Source organism: Pteropus alecto, unplaced genomic scaffold, assembly GCF_000325575.1.
Source record: "Pteropus alecto unplaced genomic scaffold, ASM32557v1 scaffold3, whole genome shotgun sequence".
NCBI lineage: Eukaryota > Metazoa > Chordata > Mammalia > Chiroptera > Pteropodidae > Pteropus > Pteropus alecto.
In genome coordinates this window covers 44,234,536-44,251,326 of record NW_006442484.1, presented here as the reverse complement: position 1 = coordinate 44,251,326, position 16,791 = coordinate 44,234,536, and the positions used below count along the sequence as shown (strand labels likewise).

Here is a 16,791-nt window from a genome sequence, read left to right as displayed (position 1 = left end):
AATTGCTTGCGCTGATAGAATAATAAATGACAGAGTAATTACCATTATAAAGAGGGAATCTTCTCCTTTCTTTACCATGAGACAGAGTGAAAAGATTTATTTTAAATTAAGTTTTTAACTGTCATCTGTCATCTCCGTACAGTGTTTTAATTATAACATAGGTATTAGTTATGTATATTTTTGAGAAGGAATGATCGCCAAAACTCTTTCGTCATGTTCAGTGGGGGAGGGGAAAGGGTGAATCAGTTGCCTTAATTTTTTCTGAGTAACCATAATATATTGTTTAAACATTGGATTTCAATCAAATAATTTTGCTTTCATGACCCACGTGCTAGAAATAACTAGTATTGGAGGAAAATAGCCATAGGATGGATAGATCAAGTTTTTCTCTTTTATATAATAAACAATTTTAAAATGATACATTCAGACTAATACAATTAAAACCAGTTTTAGGAGATTTTTTAGAAATTGTTATATGCTTTCTGACCTCTTCAAGTACACTATGAGAGATGAATGGTCATTTACTAATATCTTTAATATTTTCTGCTTGAAATGAATCATTTTAGCTCTATGCCAATCTCTTACACAGTCAACTTGTATGTTGAGTGAATTTGTTTCATTTTATTTCAGCGCTTTGCCAAAGATCATTAAGGCTGGGTTTGCAGCACTCCAACTAGAATACTTTTTCACTGCAGGCCCAGATGAAGTGCGTGCATGGACCATCAGGGTAAGATTCATACTTATTCATCAGCTATATCCAGTTCCACACTATTGAATTCAGATTGATATCACTGACTTTGAAGTTTGTCATGGTGGCGGTTAGCTAGTCATTACAGATGAGGTTTTTGTCCAGGATAACTTTAATTATTTGTGAGCTGCTGAACAGTGAAAGTGGAGCGGCATTGATTGAGGCAGGTAACAATTGATTCTGCCTATTACATAGTCTGAATTTCTTCATCCTGTAGAATCTGTCTACCCTCCTCCTGTGGTCAGAGATAAGACGCACCAGTATTGTGCTTGCTTAATCTGTGTGACTGGGTTTGTCTGCAGTGAAATTGATGTTGCTTTTCATTTTGTATTCGCTAAGTTTGTTTGGGTTGCGGGTGGTTCTTTCCTCCTTTGCTTTGCTTGGATTACATTTTCAGCAATAAAAGCAATATGACATCATTATGCTCTTCATAGATACACAGTTGGGCTCAAAGAGCTAAACTCAATGTGTAATAATTCATGCCTTTTGTAATTTGAATTCATAGAAGTAGTGTTTATTTTTGTTATGTTATATATTCAGTCTTCTTTAAAAATATGTATTTTGAATATTGAAGTATACTGATTACAAGAAAGAATGACTAATTTATTCCCAGAGGACAATAGAAACTGAACTGTAATGACTTGCTTTTAAATGTAAATATACTGTAATATGGTAGTTACTATTGAAAAATATTTTGAAATATATGTAGTCCAAAATAGTGTCGTAGAATATAAAAATAATGTCAGAACTTTTAGAAATACTCGGTCTTACTTATTCTTTTTTTTTATGCTTTTTTAATATATTCTACATGATTAATTTGGTGCTGCTTTGAATTCTGTTAACACTTGCTACCGCAGTTTATTGTTACATTTATTTTGATTTAACGTGGATAGGAATGTGAAGGCAGTTCAACATAATGTTAAATGCATTGTGTGAGTGTGAGATTGACTTTTCTTTTATCTCCTCTTCCCTTTGTAAAAAAAAAAGTGTTTGATTTCTAACCAAGGTCCTTTTATATATAGACTTACAAAATAATGTCAAAGCAAATCTGAGTTGGTAACCAAATTGCTAGGGTTTATTTTTACTATATATTTTAAAGCCTTAAAACTTCCAAACTTAAGTATGTGTAGCAGGGAAGATAACATGTTCCGGGCTTGAAAATGTGAAAGCTGGTTTATCTTAAGACTGATTGTAAGTATCCATGATTTAATGTGCTAAGATATTTAGTCAGGTAAGCATCAGTGAGTAGCCATATTAACCCAATACATCTTTTATTGTAAAAACTGTGCTTTATAGTGTCAGACTTCTTATCACTTTAACATGCTTTATTAAGCAGGCTTTAGGTCACCATTATTTCTCAGATTTCTTTCCATGGTTGTGTGTGTCTGGAATGTAGGTCCTTGTAATTTAGCACATGGAGTAATTAGAAGACATTTTTCTTTCTATATCAACTTGAATTTTTCTAAATGATGGTTAGAAGCAGAGTGTATAATGTAAAATGTTTGAAATTTTTATTATTAAAATTTTATGAGAATTTCAAAATTATTTGCCAAACATAGATTATATGATTCGTTAGAAATATCTTTAAAATGTTCCTTTATATATTGATTTTTATATGTTCTTTAGATGAGCTGAAAATTTCAAGGCTTTTTATCTTTTTAAAACCTTTGATAATTCATCTTGAAAGTTACTTTGAAATTCTTATTTTTTTTTTTTTTCACTGTGAAGAATAGAAAATCGAAATGAAACCCAGGCCCAAACCAGAACACTGCATCCAAATCAATGAAGCTGTGGATGACTGTTAGGAAAAACAAAGCTGTGCTGTTTTAATATCTACTGGTCTGTCTTTGCTGAATCTGCTGCACAGATAGTGCTCAGTGTTGAAAATGCACTAATTATGTATCTGACATCTTAAGTGATATTAAACTAAGTTTAAGTTGACTCCAACTGCAGATCAGAAAAAACTCTATGCTTACAATCAATCATCTTAAATGCAATTAGTTTTCTCTGGTCTTTCTTTTCAAAGAAAGGGACGAAGGCTCCTCAAGCTGCAGGAAAGATCCACACAGATTTTGAAAAAGGATTCATTATGGCTGAAGTAATGAAATACGAAGATTTTAAAGAGGAAGGTTCTGAAAATGCGGTCAAGGTAAGGAATTATTTTTAGTTTCATATTTTATGATACTTACTAATATGAAGATACTCATGATTAAAATAAATAGCCATCTTTTAAACTGTGTGTAGGGTTTTGTGTTACTATGAAATGATTGAAGAACTATAGTTGTTTACAGGATTTTAGATAATTTTTTAAATGTAGGAATTGTCATTCAGTAATTTTGTGGTTTTCTGAAACTGAAAATAAAAATAAACTAGTTTTAAGTAATTATAAATAATTTCAAAGAATCTGTTCACTGATGGCCAATGAAAAATTATGCTTGTTACATTTGAATATCTAAATTAGAGGTAATATGAATATGGTTATGATTGATTCAAGGAAAGGGACAGAAATTTAGTTAAATAAAACCTATTCTTACTGAAACTTCATGGTAGTACTTTTTTTTTTGAAGATCTTTGGGAATTTGATTTGCTTTCTCAACACTAGAGGGCAGGTCCAAAATTGTGCTTTATTTTAACTAATAAGTATAATTTGATTTGCAGCTACTAATAGTGAAGCAATGTTATACATGAATAATAAGTGATTTTTTTAATGTAAACTCTGAGGCTTAATTTTCTTTGGCTTTATTAGGTTTTACTTAGCAGAATCTCGTAGGAATGTCTCTATTCGATAGGTCAAGTGATTAAACTGACATTGTAGGAAGGCTTCTTTATCTTTAATTTGATGTTTGAAGACTACTGTAGAAAATGTTAAAGAATTTATAGAGATCCCTGCTGTGTTTACTATTTCATAATTGGAAAAGAATGCAGAAAAGTTTATTTCATTGGTATCGTTGGAAAAATCATCCTAAACAGCAGGACTTTAATAGAACTTCTGAGACCCCAGGAAGAGGAGGGAAAAAATCGTGGTATAATTGGTTCATTGTAGAATGAGAGCCATTTTGTTTTTTTTTAAAGAAGTGGGGGAAGTTATAGTTTATAGCTAAACAACGTCATTAACTTTTCAGTGGTCTCATCTGTATCAGTAGATAACTATGCAAATATTGAGATTAAACTTTGTCAGGAATGCTAATTAGACTTGAGAATCTCTGGTTATTTTTCAACATGCTACACATCATGTTGGCATATTTATTTTTCATAGAATAAAGATGATTGAAATAAGGATATTTTCCTCTTACTAGAATTCAGAAATCAGATGCTGCTTTTGTGTACTTTTATGTGATAAACCTGTTTTACGAATTCTTAATAAACTTGAAAGATGTGTAAACTGTAAATACTTCTTTTAACAATACAAGGAAACTTCGTCATATACAATAAAATAATATCTCTTGCTTGTAGAAATGCTAAACATGAACTGAGAGCTTTTATGCTATCAATTGGAAAAGATTGACCTTTGAATTTTCAGCTTATAATACCATTAAGTGTTTTATGTGATTTTTAATCTCCAAAACTAACATTTCAAAATTTGAACACCAAGTAAATAGAGCATTTATGAATTATTTTATGCTCTCTTATTCAACAGATATTTACTTGCATATTATCAAATAGGTTTTAGGTTTGAGAGCAAGATTCTGTGTATGTGTATGTATGTGTATGTGTTTCTAACACCAGTGCAGCATAACTAATTTAATGCCAGTGCTGTGAACTATATACTGAATAGCTCTGTGTGGGCTTTGTAGTCTACAGGGATATCACATTATTAGCAATCATATCTGCTTAGGCAAAGCTGGCTTCTACAGATGGCTGCTTTCAAGTGCAAATGAACTGGTTAGACGTGTCTTGTTTAATACATACTCAAGATTCACAAATGGGTATTGATTTTTTTTTTTCAACCAGTGTTTCTGATAGCAGTGGAAATGGATTAAATGGTCTCTAGAGAATTTAAAGGAACACTGTCACCTTTAATTAATAGTAAACTTGAGTGATAACAATGTATATAAACTTATATTAATATGTTATGTCAATATGTATTTGATTTAAGTTGTCTGTATAGTTTTATAACAGTGGGCTTTATATTCTCAAAATAAGTAGCATATGGCCTTCATACATCACATGTCTTTATAAAAATCATGTGAGAGAGCCTTTTAGAATATTAGAGTATCATGGCTTTTTAAAAATGAGCTTTGTTTTAATAGCACACATTATTAGTAGGTGATTAGATAGATAGATAGATAAATAGATAGATAGATAGTCAGTCTAGATATTTGAAAATATGCTTACTAGGGCTCTGTGATCTGGTTTGTTGATTTTAACCTCAAATGTATGATCTTCATTCACTAAAAACCAGTGTTTTTTCTGATTAGTATAATTACACTTGACTTTGAACATTCTTATCAGTATCTTCAAAAGAAAGTACTAATATTGTTGGGCAAAAGTTTCATTTTCTCAGTGAATTCTAACAGAAGGAAAATACTTTTGAGAATTTTTTATAAAAGATGCTCAAGTCCTCATTGTCAAGTGGTCAATGGTGGGGTCACATGGAGCTGTGTCGGTGTATGCAGTGTTAAACTTAGATGCTCAAGAGCCTGTTATGCTTAGGGTAAAGTGTGTGTGCTGTGCCACAGGCTGGGTCCCTGGAACTGCCGCTTATTTGTGTAAGCCGATTCCACATCGAGATCTGCATACCAGCAGGTGGAATCAGTTGCTTTGTCGACTAATATACAAGTGGAAAAAATATCTGCCTTTGGAGTTCCAACCTGTTAGAGTCTGCTTGTAACTAGGGCTGTTAGTCAGTGGAGGCATATCTTGTTGCATTGTGCTTCGCTTTATTGCGCTTCACAGATGTTACCTTTTTTTTTACAAATTGAAGGCCAGACCCTCTACCAGCAAAAAGACTATGACTCACTTTATTGCAGTACTCACTTTATTATGGTGGTCTGTAACTAAACTCGTGATACCTCCATGGTATGTCTGTAATCTTCGTGATGAATTCTAGTATACACCACTATTTATGGTCATTGACAAGACTAAATAAAAAACTACAAGGAAATAATTTTAAAATCTGTGCATTATCATAGATAATACTTTCCCTTGTAGCAAACTTCCCTTTTGACATCACCAGCATCATGAAAGGATTTCTTTAAGCAAATAAAGAAGCTTTAAACTAGTTATATAGTCTTTTTTTCCTGGTTAGTTTGATTTGTTTTGTTACAGTGACTTGCTGGATGTTTGCAGACACATCAGAAATGTACCATAAACAGCATGTAATGAAACTTAATGATATTGGTATAATTACATTTATCTACCAACAATTTAGTGAAGAATACATTATGATTATGTATGTATGGAAAACTGAGTTCTGCCCAAATCAGGAATACTTTGCTTTTCTCCAAGTCTAGTTTTGAACTTGTATGCCTTCCTATATTTCTTTTTTTTAAAAATGACCCAAGAAGTATAATACTTTTTTGCATCTGCTCCTACCATTTACCTTATGCATTTAGTTGTAAAATAACCCATTTCCTCTGTATTTCCTATTTTCAGGCTGCTGGAAAGTACAGACAACAAGGCAGAAATTATATTGTTGAAGATGGAGATATTATCTTCTTCAAATTTAATACACCTCAGCAACCGAAGAAGAAATAAATTTTAGTTATTGCTCAGATACATGTACAATTTCCAAAAGGCACATGAATTTTTTAATTAAAATTTCTGAAAACTGAAGGGACAAAGAAAGTTGGGGGGGTTGGGAATCTTCTACAAACAGAATTATTTTTATTTGTTTTAAAATTAAAATACTGTGTACCCCCAATGAAATGCAAGTTCACTAATGTGAACAGCTTTGCTTTTCACGTGATTAAGACCCTACTCCAAATTGTAGAAGCTTTTCAGGAACCATATTACTCTCATGATACTTCATTAATCTCCATCATGTATGCCAAGCCTGACACATTTGACAGTGAGGACAATGTGGCTTGCTCCTTTTTGAATCTACAGATAATGCATGTTTTACAGTACTCCAGATGTCTACACTCAATAAAACATTTGACAAAACCAGCCTTGGTGTGTTTGGGATGTCTGTATTGACTGACTGTAGTGTGCTGAATGCGATACGGCACCTGGTGGTTGCTGATTACAGAATTTTAAGGCGTATGTATGACACAGTAACTGGCAGTGTGGGGCAGCTGCAATTGTATCTTAAAAGTGAGTCTTTCATGGGAATCAGAAGAATAGTATACCAGGGATTTGTCTCAAGAAAGTTAATTAATTTGTAGATGGACATTTATTGAAAGATGATAGCAACAGTGTTACAAAGAATATAACATAGGTGATTGTGACCAAAAAGAAAATAATTCTGGGGGAAAAATGTGCTTCAAAAATTAAGGGATTTTTGTTGTTGTTGTGACCACAGTGAAGAGAGTTTCTTTTTAATATTTCCTTTGAAATTATGAAGTTATTGTGAAAACTAACCCATTCATGTCTGGTAGGTTATATTTTTGTTTAAATTCACTAGCGAGTGTAAAAGTTTATTCGAAAAAGATTAGACCTTGAAAATTATAAAAGTATTTTCATACTTGGCTATTAAAATATTTTAGACCTGTCGAATTTTATTATGTATAAATTAAGTAAGCACTTTCTAAAATTGTAGTAGAAGATTCTGAAAGAAAATAATGACAAATTAGTTATTTGGAGACCAGTTGGCACTTAGCCTTCTTCTCTTATGATGATAATCTTAGAGTTCTCTCCTCCCTGAGCCCTCCCTTTCTGTCCCATGTTAATACTCCTGCAAGACCTCCCTTGTCCCCATCCGTGGCCCTTTGTACTTCTCTGTGATCATAGGACCATTTCAGTAGAATCCAGATTCTTACCTAGATTAGCCTTTTATTCTACTGTATTACTTCGTCACATTAAAGATAAGGAAATATTAAATACACGCATAAACTTAACATTGAAATGTACTTAATATAGCACAAAAGGCAAGAAAAGTGATTTTAAGAAGATTTGGCTACACATAGGAAAGGATGTTTAAAGAGGATTCAGTTGAGTAATGAATATAATTTAAAAGCTCTTAAGTGAGTATGCTGTTCTTGAAAATCAAATGTAGTAGCCCTTTCTTGTCCTCAGGGGATATGTTCCGAGACCCCCAGTGGATGCCTAAAACCGTGGATAGTACCAAATCGTATCTATATATACTATGCTTTTTCCTATATATACATACCTATGATAAAATTTATTAACAAATTAGACACAATAAGATTAACAATAATAATAGAACATTTATAACAATATCCTGTAATAAAAGTTACATAAATGTAGTGGTCTCTCATAACCAATCTAATAACTGAGATGGCCGCTAAGTGACTAACAGGTGGGTAGCATATACAGATAGCATGGATACATTGGGCGAAGGGCTATTTCATGTCTCAGGCAGGATAGAGTGAGACAGCGTGAAATGCATCACACTACTTAAAATGGCTCATAATTTAAAAGAATAATTATTTCTGGAATTTTCCATTTAATATTTTTGGACCTCAGTTGACCACAGGTAACTAACTGTGGAAAACGAAACCATAAATAAAGAGAAACTACAGTAAGATATTCTTTTGCAAACATAAAAGCAAAGTGCAGCAGAAAAATAAGAATAAAACTAAATGAAAAGTTTAAAAAAAAAAACTAAATAAAACAAATGAAATTCAGGTACGGGTGCAGTTGACCAAGTTTGCTGTGAAAATTCTTGTATTTCTGTATTGGAGGAATGTATAGATTAGTGGATTGTTAGGGATTTTACTAACGTACAAAGAAATGAAATCTTCTGATTTTGAGTCTTCTCCACAGTAAATTGCATAGACTTCATAAAGAAGTTTGAAATCTCATTAAAAGGCCTTTAAAAAAATAAAAATTTTTTAAAAGCCTTTAAGATTGTATAATTTTACTTTTGCTAACTTCTAATATGATAATTACACATTGCAGAACAGAACCATTTATCAGAGAAAAGTTTTGAGGTAACTACATTCATTAGACGCTAAAATTAAATGCTAAAATTATTTAATTTGGTTAGACGTTCTACAGCATTCTGTGTACATGTACAAAATTGTATTTTCTACAAAAGTTGAGAATTCCAAAAACTTTTACGTGCAGATAACTGAGCATATGCCTATACTATATCTTCATGTTTAATATTAGCAGTAATTTGTGTTTTTAGGATTATAAGTGAATATTTTCCCCTGTCTGTAGAACCATCTTAATCAAGTTTGTAGATAAAAAGAAATTTTATTTTTGCCCGAAGCTCGAAAAAAGTTTGTGGTAACATTTAGTTTAGTTTTATCATATTATCCCTTATAACTTGCACTTTGAGCATGCTCAGATCAGAACCAGAACCTCTTCCCTCTCCCAAACACAAAATACTTTTCATCATTAACATAGCTTTGTGTGAAGCTTCTGTTCACTTATAATTTGCCAGTTCTATTTGGGGAGTAATTCTTACTCATGATTAATCAACTTTCCTGCATGAAAATCTAGGTTGGTGTTTATCTCTAGTTGTCTTTTTATATTATACTCTCAAAGCTCCTTTGTAACAACTCAAACCTCTCTCAGAGTTGAAGACAGAAAATTCCCTTTTTTCCTATCATACTTTTGCTGATTAGTCTACTTAAGTGCATTTAATGCTTTTTTTTATTTTTCCAGAGACTTCAGAAATGTTGATTGTAATGGCCAACTGCTTTAGCTGGGAAAATTGATCTCACTTTATTTTAGGCCTGTAAAAAATACACTGTGGCAATAGACTAAGAGAGCTAGGTTTGACTTTGACTCTTTTGTCTCCTTCGAACTAATTTGGGGCCCCTTATAAAAAGAGACAATTTTTTTATTTTAATTTGTTTCAGGTATATAATACAGTGGTTAGACATTTATATAATTTATGAAGTGCTCCCCTCAATTACTCTAATTCCCATCTAGCACTACACAGACATTACAATAATGTTGACTATATTTCCTATGGTGTACTCTACCTCCCTGTGACTGTTTTGTAACTACTAATTTGTACTTCTTCATCTCTTCACTTTTTTCACCCAGCCTCCTAATCTCCTTCCCCTCTGGCAGTCACCAGTTTGTTCTTTGTTATCTATGAGTCGCATTTCGTTCAGTTTGCTTGTTTCTTTTGTTCCTTAGATTCCACGTATAAGTGAAGTCATATGGTATTTGTCTTTCCCTGTCTTACTTCACTCAGCATAATACCCTCTAGGTCCATCCATGTCATTGCAAATGGTAAGGTTTCATCTACTTATGGCCGAGTAGTATTCCGTTATATATATCAACCATAACTTCTTTATCTAATCATATGTCGATGGGAACTTAGGTTGCTTCCATATCTTGAGTGTTGTAAATAGTGTTGCAATAGACATAGGGGTGCATACATCTTTACGAATTAGTGTTTTGGTTTTCTTTGCATAAATACCCAGCAGTGGAATTTTTGGGTCATATGTAGTTCCTTTTAAATTTTTTGAGGGACCTCCAAACTGTTTTCCGTAGTGGCTGCACCAATTTGCAGTCCCACCAACAGTGCATGAGAGTTTCCTTTTCTCCACATCCTTGCCAACACTTGTTTTTTGATTTATTGATGATAATCATTCTGATGGGTGTGAAGTGATATCATTGTGGTTTTAATTCGCATTTCTCTGATGATTAGTGACTTTGAGCATCTTTTCATACGTATATTCGCCATCTATATTTTTTCTTTGGTCTTCTGCCCATTTTTTAATTGGCTTGTTTGTTTTTTGTTGTTGAGTTGTAAAAGTTCTTTATAAATTTTGGATATTAACCCTGCGTCAGAAGTGTCATAGGCAAATATCTCTCCCATTCCGTAGGCTGTCTTTTCATTTCGTTTATGGTTTCCTTTGCTGTGCAAAAACTTTTTAGTTTGATGTGGTCCCATTTGTTTATTTTTTCTTTTGTTTCCCTTGCCTGAGGAGATATATCAGCAAAAACATTACTAAGAGCTATGTCAGAGGGTTTTTAGGAGTTTTATGGTTTGGGTCTTACATTTAAGTCTTTACTACATTTTGAGTTTATTCTTGTATATGGTGTAAGAAAGTGGTCTAGTTTCATTTTTTTGCATGTGTCTGTCCAATTTTCCCAGCACCATTTATTGAATAGACTGTCTTTACCCTATTGTATATTCTTGCCTCCTCTGTCATAGGTTAATTGTCCATATAGGTGTGGGTTTATTTCTGGGCTATTTTGTTATATTGATCTATGTGCCTGTTTTTATGCCAGTACCATGCTGTTTTGATTACTATAGCCTTTGTAGTATTGTTTGATATCAGGTAGTGTGATATCTCCAACTTTGTTCATCTTTCTCAAGATTGCCATGGCTATTCAGGATCGTTTCTGTAAATTTTTGGATTATTTGTTCTAGTTCTCTGAAAAATGCTGTGGTATTTTGATCGGGATTGCATTGAATCTATAGATTGCTTGGGGTAGTATGGCCAAAAAATGGACAGTTCTTGAATCTCCTTCATAGTCTGTGAATATCCTGATCCACTTATAAATTAGTATCTCAGTAAAAAAGCTTTGTGTCGCAATTAGGAAATACAAAAAAAGAAGGGACTTACCATACAGGCAGCACTTCACAGAGTTCTCAACCCACACATCTGATCTGGTACTGACTTTGCAGATTTTTTCATCTCAGCTGATCCTGTGTGTAACACTTCCCTAACTTTGAAGAGTCTAATTTGTAAACTAGAAGGCAAGTTTTTTCATTTATAGTAGAAGATGTTCCTGACTTGTAAATAATAAATGGTGGTTAAGGGCCATACTCAGGAGTCAGGAGATCAGGGTTTGAAACCTGACTATACCACTTTTTAGTTATATGACCCTGGTTAGGCAACTACTCTGAGCCTGCTTGCTCAGCTGTAACGGGGATAATAGGACCTCCCTCATAGGGTGGTTGTGAGGGTTAAGTGAATTTATACATGTAAAATGCTAAAACTGCTTAGTATCTAGTAAGTGCTTAGTAAATGTTAGCAATTCTTTTAACTTATAATTGGAGTACTTTCTGCTAGTGTCCCTATCCACTCAAGAGAGGAAATTATAAAACTGAAAGTTGCTTGGTGAATATAAAATTAGAAGACAGAAATGTGAATGTTCTTTAGGAAATCACTTCCAAAACCTCTAATGGATGTCCCTCACTGAGAACACCTCTGTCTACCTGATCACTAAGTTGATTTATTAAGTCCTGCCTCTGTATGGACACAGTAAAAAGATAAATAATTATGGTGTTTCTTCTAAGGACATATAAGAATGGGGGATAATGGCGGGAGAGGGGGGGTGGTTTGCCTATTTACCATCTCAGACTTCTAAGCTCTAGGATGTGCAACAGTTCGTAATGAAACATGTCACATGAGTTGGGATTCTCAGATCCAGCTCTTCCTTTCACTCTGAATTTATGCTTCCCAAACCAGACAATGGCCTATTTTGATGCCATTCCAGGGGAACTTTTCATATGTGTATTGGCCATCTGTCTGTCCTCTTTGGAGAAATGTCTATTCAAGTCCCTTTGTAACAAGCCCAATTCTTATATATTACACATAAGAAAACTATGAAGCATTTTTTCTGGAGTTATCTAAATACCTGCCCTGCAGAAGAAATATTAATATTTTAATGTTGCTAAAGAATATTCTGAAAGAGGAAATTGTTGGATTGAGTGATAAATGTCGACATTTTACTTATGCAGGACTTCATGTAAGTAAATCACTGAATTTTCGGACTGAAAATATCATTTGAGAATATCTTGTTTAACTCACCTATTCAGAAGTTAATGAGGAGCAGAAATATTAAGTAAATGCTAACTAGAACTATGTGATAAAATAATAAACTGTGTTGCAAAGGTTAAATTAAAAATTAGTTATTTGGAAGTTAGAACTAATTTTCTGTGAGAAAATTACTAAATTCCCAGTGTAGCCACTGGAAATTCTATTCAGCACAATGTAACTGGAAAGGGTAAGGAAGACCAGACATCTCAACTTGGCAGCTGAGGCCACTGGTGATCTAGCCACAGGCTATTTCTCTCTCATTATTTTATATATATCTATTATTATTATTATTTCTTCAGTTTTCTCTCTCATTATTCCTTTTCTTGTAAAGATACAAATTAAGTTGCTTCACCAAAATTGCACAGCTCATTATTTCCTCTATCAAAAAAATAATAAAACAAATGACTCTCCATAATTTCAAAACCTGTACAGTACAGCATTATTCGTATTGAATGACCCATATTGGCCTTAATGAATAGATAGAATTTTGGGAGAGTAGAATGAAAATCCTGTCAGCCTGGATTATATAAACTTGAAAGCTTTCAACACTCCCATGCTTTTCTCAATCTAGCCTAGGATATCCATGAGCAGTTTCTAAAAATAAATGATTTGGGACAAGTAGAGATGGGAAAATACCCAGCAGATGCATGTGATTCCCTGTTTCTTCACCTTACTCTCTCTTCTCCTAATATAAGAATCATAAAGGAGTATTTGTCCTAAGGAAATGAGGAATATGGAAATTTGAAGGAAAAAAAAAACAGCTTAAGAAGTATCCTACTCAGTGAAAATATACTGTCCCTCGACCTGCTATGGTGTAGGAGATACTCTGTATTTTTATCTGGGGAGCAGTCACTCAGATGTATACATAGGTAAAATTTCATCAAGCTGTACAAGATTTGTGCACTTTATATAAATTATACCTCAATTTAAAAAAAAAGTATTCTTCAATTAAATGCCCTTATGCACAAAGCCTTACTAGCAATATTAAGTCTTCATAAAGCACTTCTATACCTTAAATTTTTGAAGATGTTGGTTAGAGATGATAACATATAAACTGCATGCAAAAAATTTGTTAGTGCTTAATATGGCCACGTTTCACAATTTAACAGGATGTTTATTTCAGAAACTATAATAAAAGACTGATTCTCATAGATGAGAAGGTAAATTATTTTCTGTGATCTAAACTGAAATCTGTATCAGCTATAATAAGATTCAATCATAATAGTAAGAACAATTGGAAACAATTTAAATATCCATCAATATAGGAAAATGGTGAAACAAATTATAATACATCCTTGTAAAAGAATACCTTTGGCCATTAAAAAGAATAAAGTACATCTATATGAGCTGGCATAGAAAGATTTCTCACATTGCTTTGCAAAAAAGTAAGTGGCAGAACAATGTGTATAGTATGATCACAGAAGTGACCTCGGTTAACTGGTGTGTACCCTTCCAAGTAGTTCTCATATTTACATGTATGTAATACATCTATACATCAGGGATTATAACAAAGAGCTATGCAGTTTTTCACTTAAGTAACTGAATCAAAGATTTGAAGGCAATGTAAAAATGCATCTAGAATTACGTCATATCTGAGAACTTTCCTGCCAAGACTGAAGGAGTAAAAAGGATCCAGCCATCAGAAGAAGTTGCGTACAAGCATTCCAGGCAGAAGGAGCAGCAAATGCAGAGGCTGTGAGACAGGAAAGACCTGGTGTTTGGAGAAACAGACAGGAGGCTGGGGTAGCTAACACGTAATGAGTACAAGGTTCTCAGTTACTCGGGATCTTGTTTGTGTGATATAGTGCTGGAATTTTATTCTAACTTGAATGGATAGCCACTAGAGGGTTTTAAACAAGAGAGGTATATGATCTGATTTATATTTTTCAAGATCACCTAGAATCTTGACCCCATCTGCCATCTTACCCAATCCTCCCAGTCATGAGAGCCAGCTGTGAGGGAGAAGCAAAGTGCCGGCTGACATGCAGAGGGCAGATGGAGCAGAGACCCTGGGAGCAGGAGAGAGGGATGTCAGAGGCCAGAAAACTACACCGGGCATGCATTACTGTCCAGGGCAGCACTGTTCAATAGAGATATAATGTAAGTCATGTATGTAATTTAAATTCTAGCAGCCACATTTTTAAAAAATAATTTACCTTAATAATGTATTTTATGTAACCCAATATATCCAAATTTTTATCATTTTAAAACATAATCAACCTAAAAGTTATTGAGCTTTTAGATTTTTTTCTTTCATACTAAGTCCTCAAAATATGGCGTGTATTTTATACCTACGACATATCTCGATTCAAACTAGCCACATTTTCTGTGCTCAACAGCCATATGTGGCTTAGTGGCTACTGTGCTAGACGGTCCAGGGCTTTACTTGTCCCCCTGAGGAATTTAGCCTGAAATCTCCTCCCCATCTGATTTCAATAGATCTCATTAAAAACCCACTTTGCTCAGACTGGTTGTAGTTTCATTTAAAGTTGAATGTAAAAAGTATATGATAAATCCTCATTTCTGGTTTGTCGTTTAAAAAAAAAGTTCAGGGAACTTACCGACAGTAAAGGAGAGCAAGGGAGAGACCAGTTATAGTACCATCGATGAGACTGACTCTTAAAACTTAGACTAAGTGGAAATGGAGAGTTGTTCCGCTTGGCCTGATCTGCTTGTTGGAGGAAGAATTAAAAAGACACTGAGGGATTAGATGAGAGAAAGGAAGGGATACCTCAAGAATCAAGAATGACTCCCAGGTTTTTAGGCTGAGCAACTGGATACATGATGGTGCCATTTACTGAAGTGGAAAAGACTTAGGGGAGCAGCAGGTATGAAATGTGCGTGCAGAGATAGGAATCAAGAATCTATTTTAAATGTAAGTGACACTACCTGACTTCAAGACTTACTATAAAGTTACATTAATCAAGAAAGCATGGTGTTGATGGAAGAATAGACAAATAGATCAATGGCATAGAATAGAGAGCCCAGAAATAGACCCACGTACATGTAGTCAACTGATCTTTGACAAAGGAGCAAAGGCAATACAATGGAGCAAAGATAGTCTTTTCAACAAATGGTGCTGGAACGACTTGACATCCACGTGCAAAAAAAAAAAAAAAAAATGAATCTGGACACAGACCTTACACTCTTCACTAAAAGTACCTCAGAATGGATCACAGACCTAAATGTAAAACACAAAACTATAGAACTCCTAGAAAATAACGAGAAAATGATGACCAGATGACCTTTGGTATGGTGATGACTTTTTAAATACACCACTAAAGACACAATCCATAAAAGAAAGAATTGAGGAGCTGGACCGAATTAAAAGTAAAAACTTCTGCTCTGCAAAAGACACTGTCAAGACAATGGGAAGACAAGCCACAAACTGGAAGAAAATATGTGCAGAAGACATGAAGAACTGTTACTCATATATAAGAAAACAACCCACACTGAAAACATTTAAAATGCACCTTTAAGATGCTCTTTAAACACCCTTGGTAGATATTTAGTTGACCATTAGCTGCATGTGTCTGAAGCTCAGAAGAAAGTTTGAGGCAGCAGATACGTAAATTGAGAATCATCACTCCATGGATGGCATTTAAAACCTGGGGACTAGAGTAAATCACCTAGACTAGAGGGAGTATAGAAAGACAAGAGGAGAGGGCTCAAGAATGAGCGTGGTGCAGATGTCAGGGAAAGGAGCAGGGGTCAGCAAAACAGGCCCAACAAAGCAGCTAAGGAGGTAGGAACAAGCCAAGAGACTGATGTTAGAGCAGCCAGAAGGCAGAGTTTCACAAAAAAAAGAAAAAAGAAAAAAGCAAATGCTGCTGAGCAGTTAAAAAAAATAAAGATAATGATGTGCTGGTTGATCAAGTCCTGTTTCATTTAAAAGAAAATTTGGATTACTCTTTTGAGAAGTTTTGCCATAAAGGGAACAAGAGAAATTAAGGTGGAGGCCAGAAGGAGGTGTTCAGGCAAAAGGGTTTGCTGAGTAGGTGGGTGGGCGAGTAGGTGGTTTTGGATTTTTAGCAATGGGAAATGGTAGAGCATGTCTGAGTGTTGTTGATAGGAATGCTCCTGGAGAGGAGAATTTGAGGCCAAAGGGGCAGGAGAAAGGAAGGGACAAAAGAAGCAGGATCCTTGAGAAGCTATGGGGTGAGGGGGTTGTAGGATGAGGAA

At 34.1% G+C, this 16,791-nt stretch overlaps 1 protein-coding gene and 1 long non-coding RNA gene across 4 annotated transcripts in view; both read left to right on the top strand.

The window, feature by feature from the left end:
* Positions 1 to 6,856, top strand: part of OLA1 (Obg like ATPase 1) — a 148,985-nt gene extending 142,129 nt beyond the window's left edge. For all 3 annotated transcript variants that reach the window (XM_006921210.2, XM_015596787.1, XM_025039400.1), the window contains 3 exons: positions 631 to 727; positions 2,775 to 2,897; positions 6,344 to 6,856. In XM_006921210.2, the coding sequence (XP_006921272.1) occupies positions 631 to 727; positions 2,775 to 2,897; positions 6,344 to 6,445 (322 nt within the window). In that variant the 3' untranslated portion in view covers positions 6,446 to 6,856. The remainder of the gene's footprint in view (positions 1 to 630; positions 728 to 2,774; positions 2,898 to 6,343) is intronic.
* Positions 6,857 to 11,173: 4,317 nt separating this feature from the next.
* The window catches only part of LOC112470364, a 14,545-nt gene continuing 8,927 nt past the window's right edge, over positions 11,174 to 16,791 (top strand). Inside the window, exon 1 of the long non-coding RNA XR_003042962.1 lies at positions 11,174 to 14,709. This is a non-coding gene — a long non-coding RNA (uncharacterized LOC112470364). The remainder of the gene's footprint in view (positions 14,710 to 16,791) is intronic.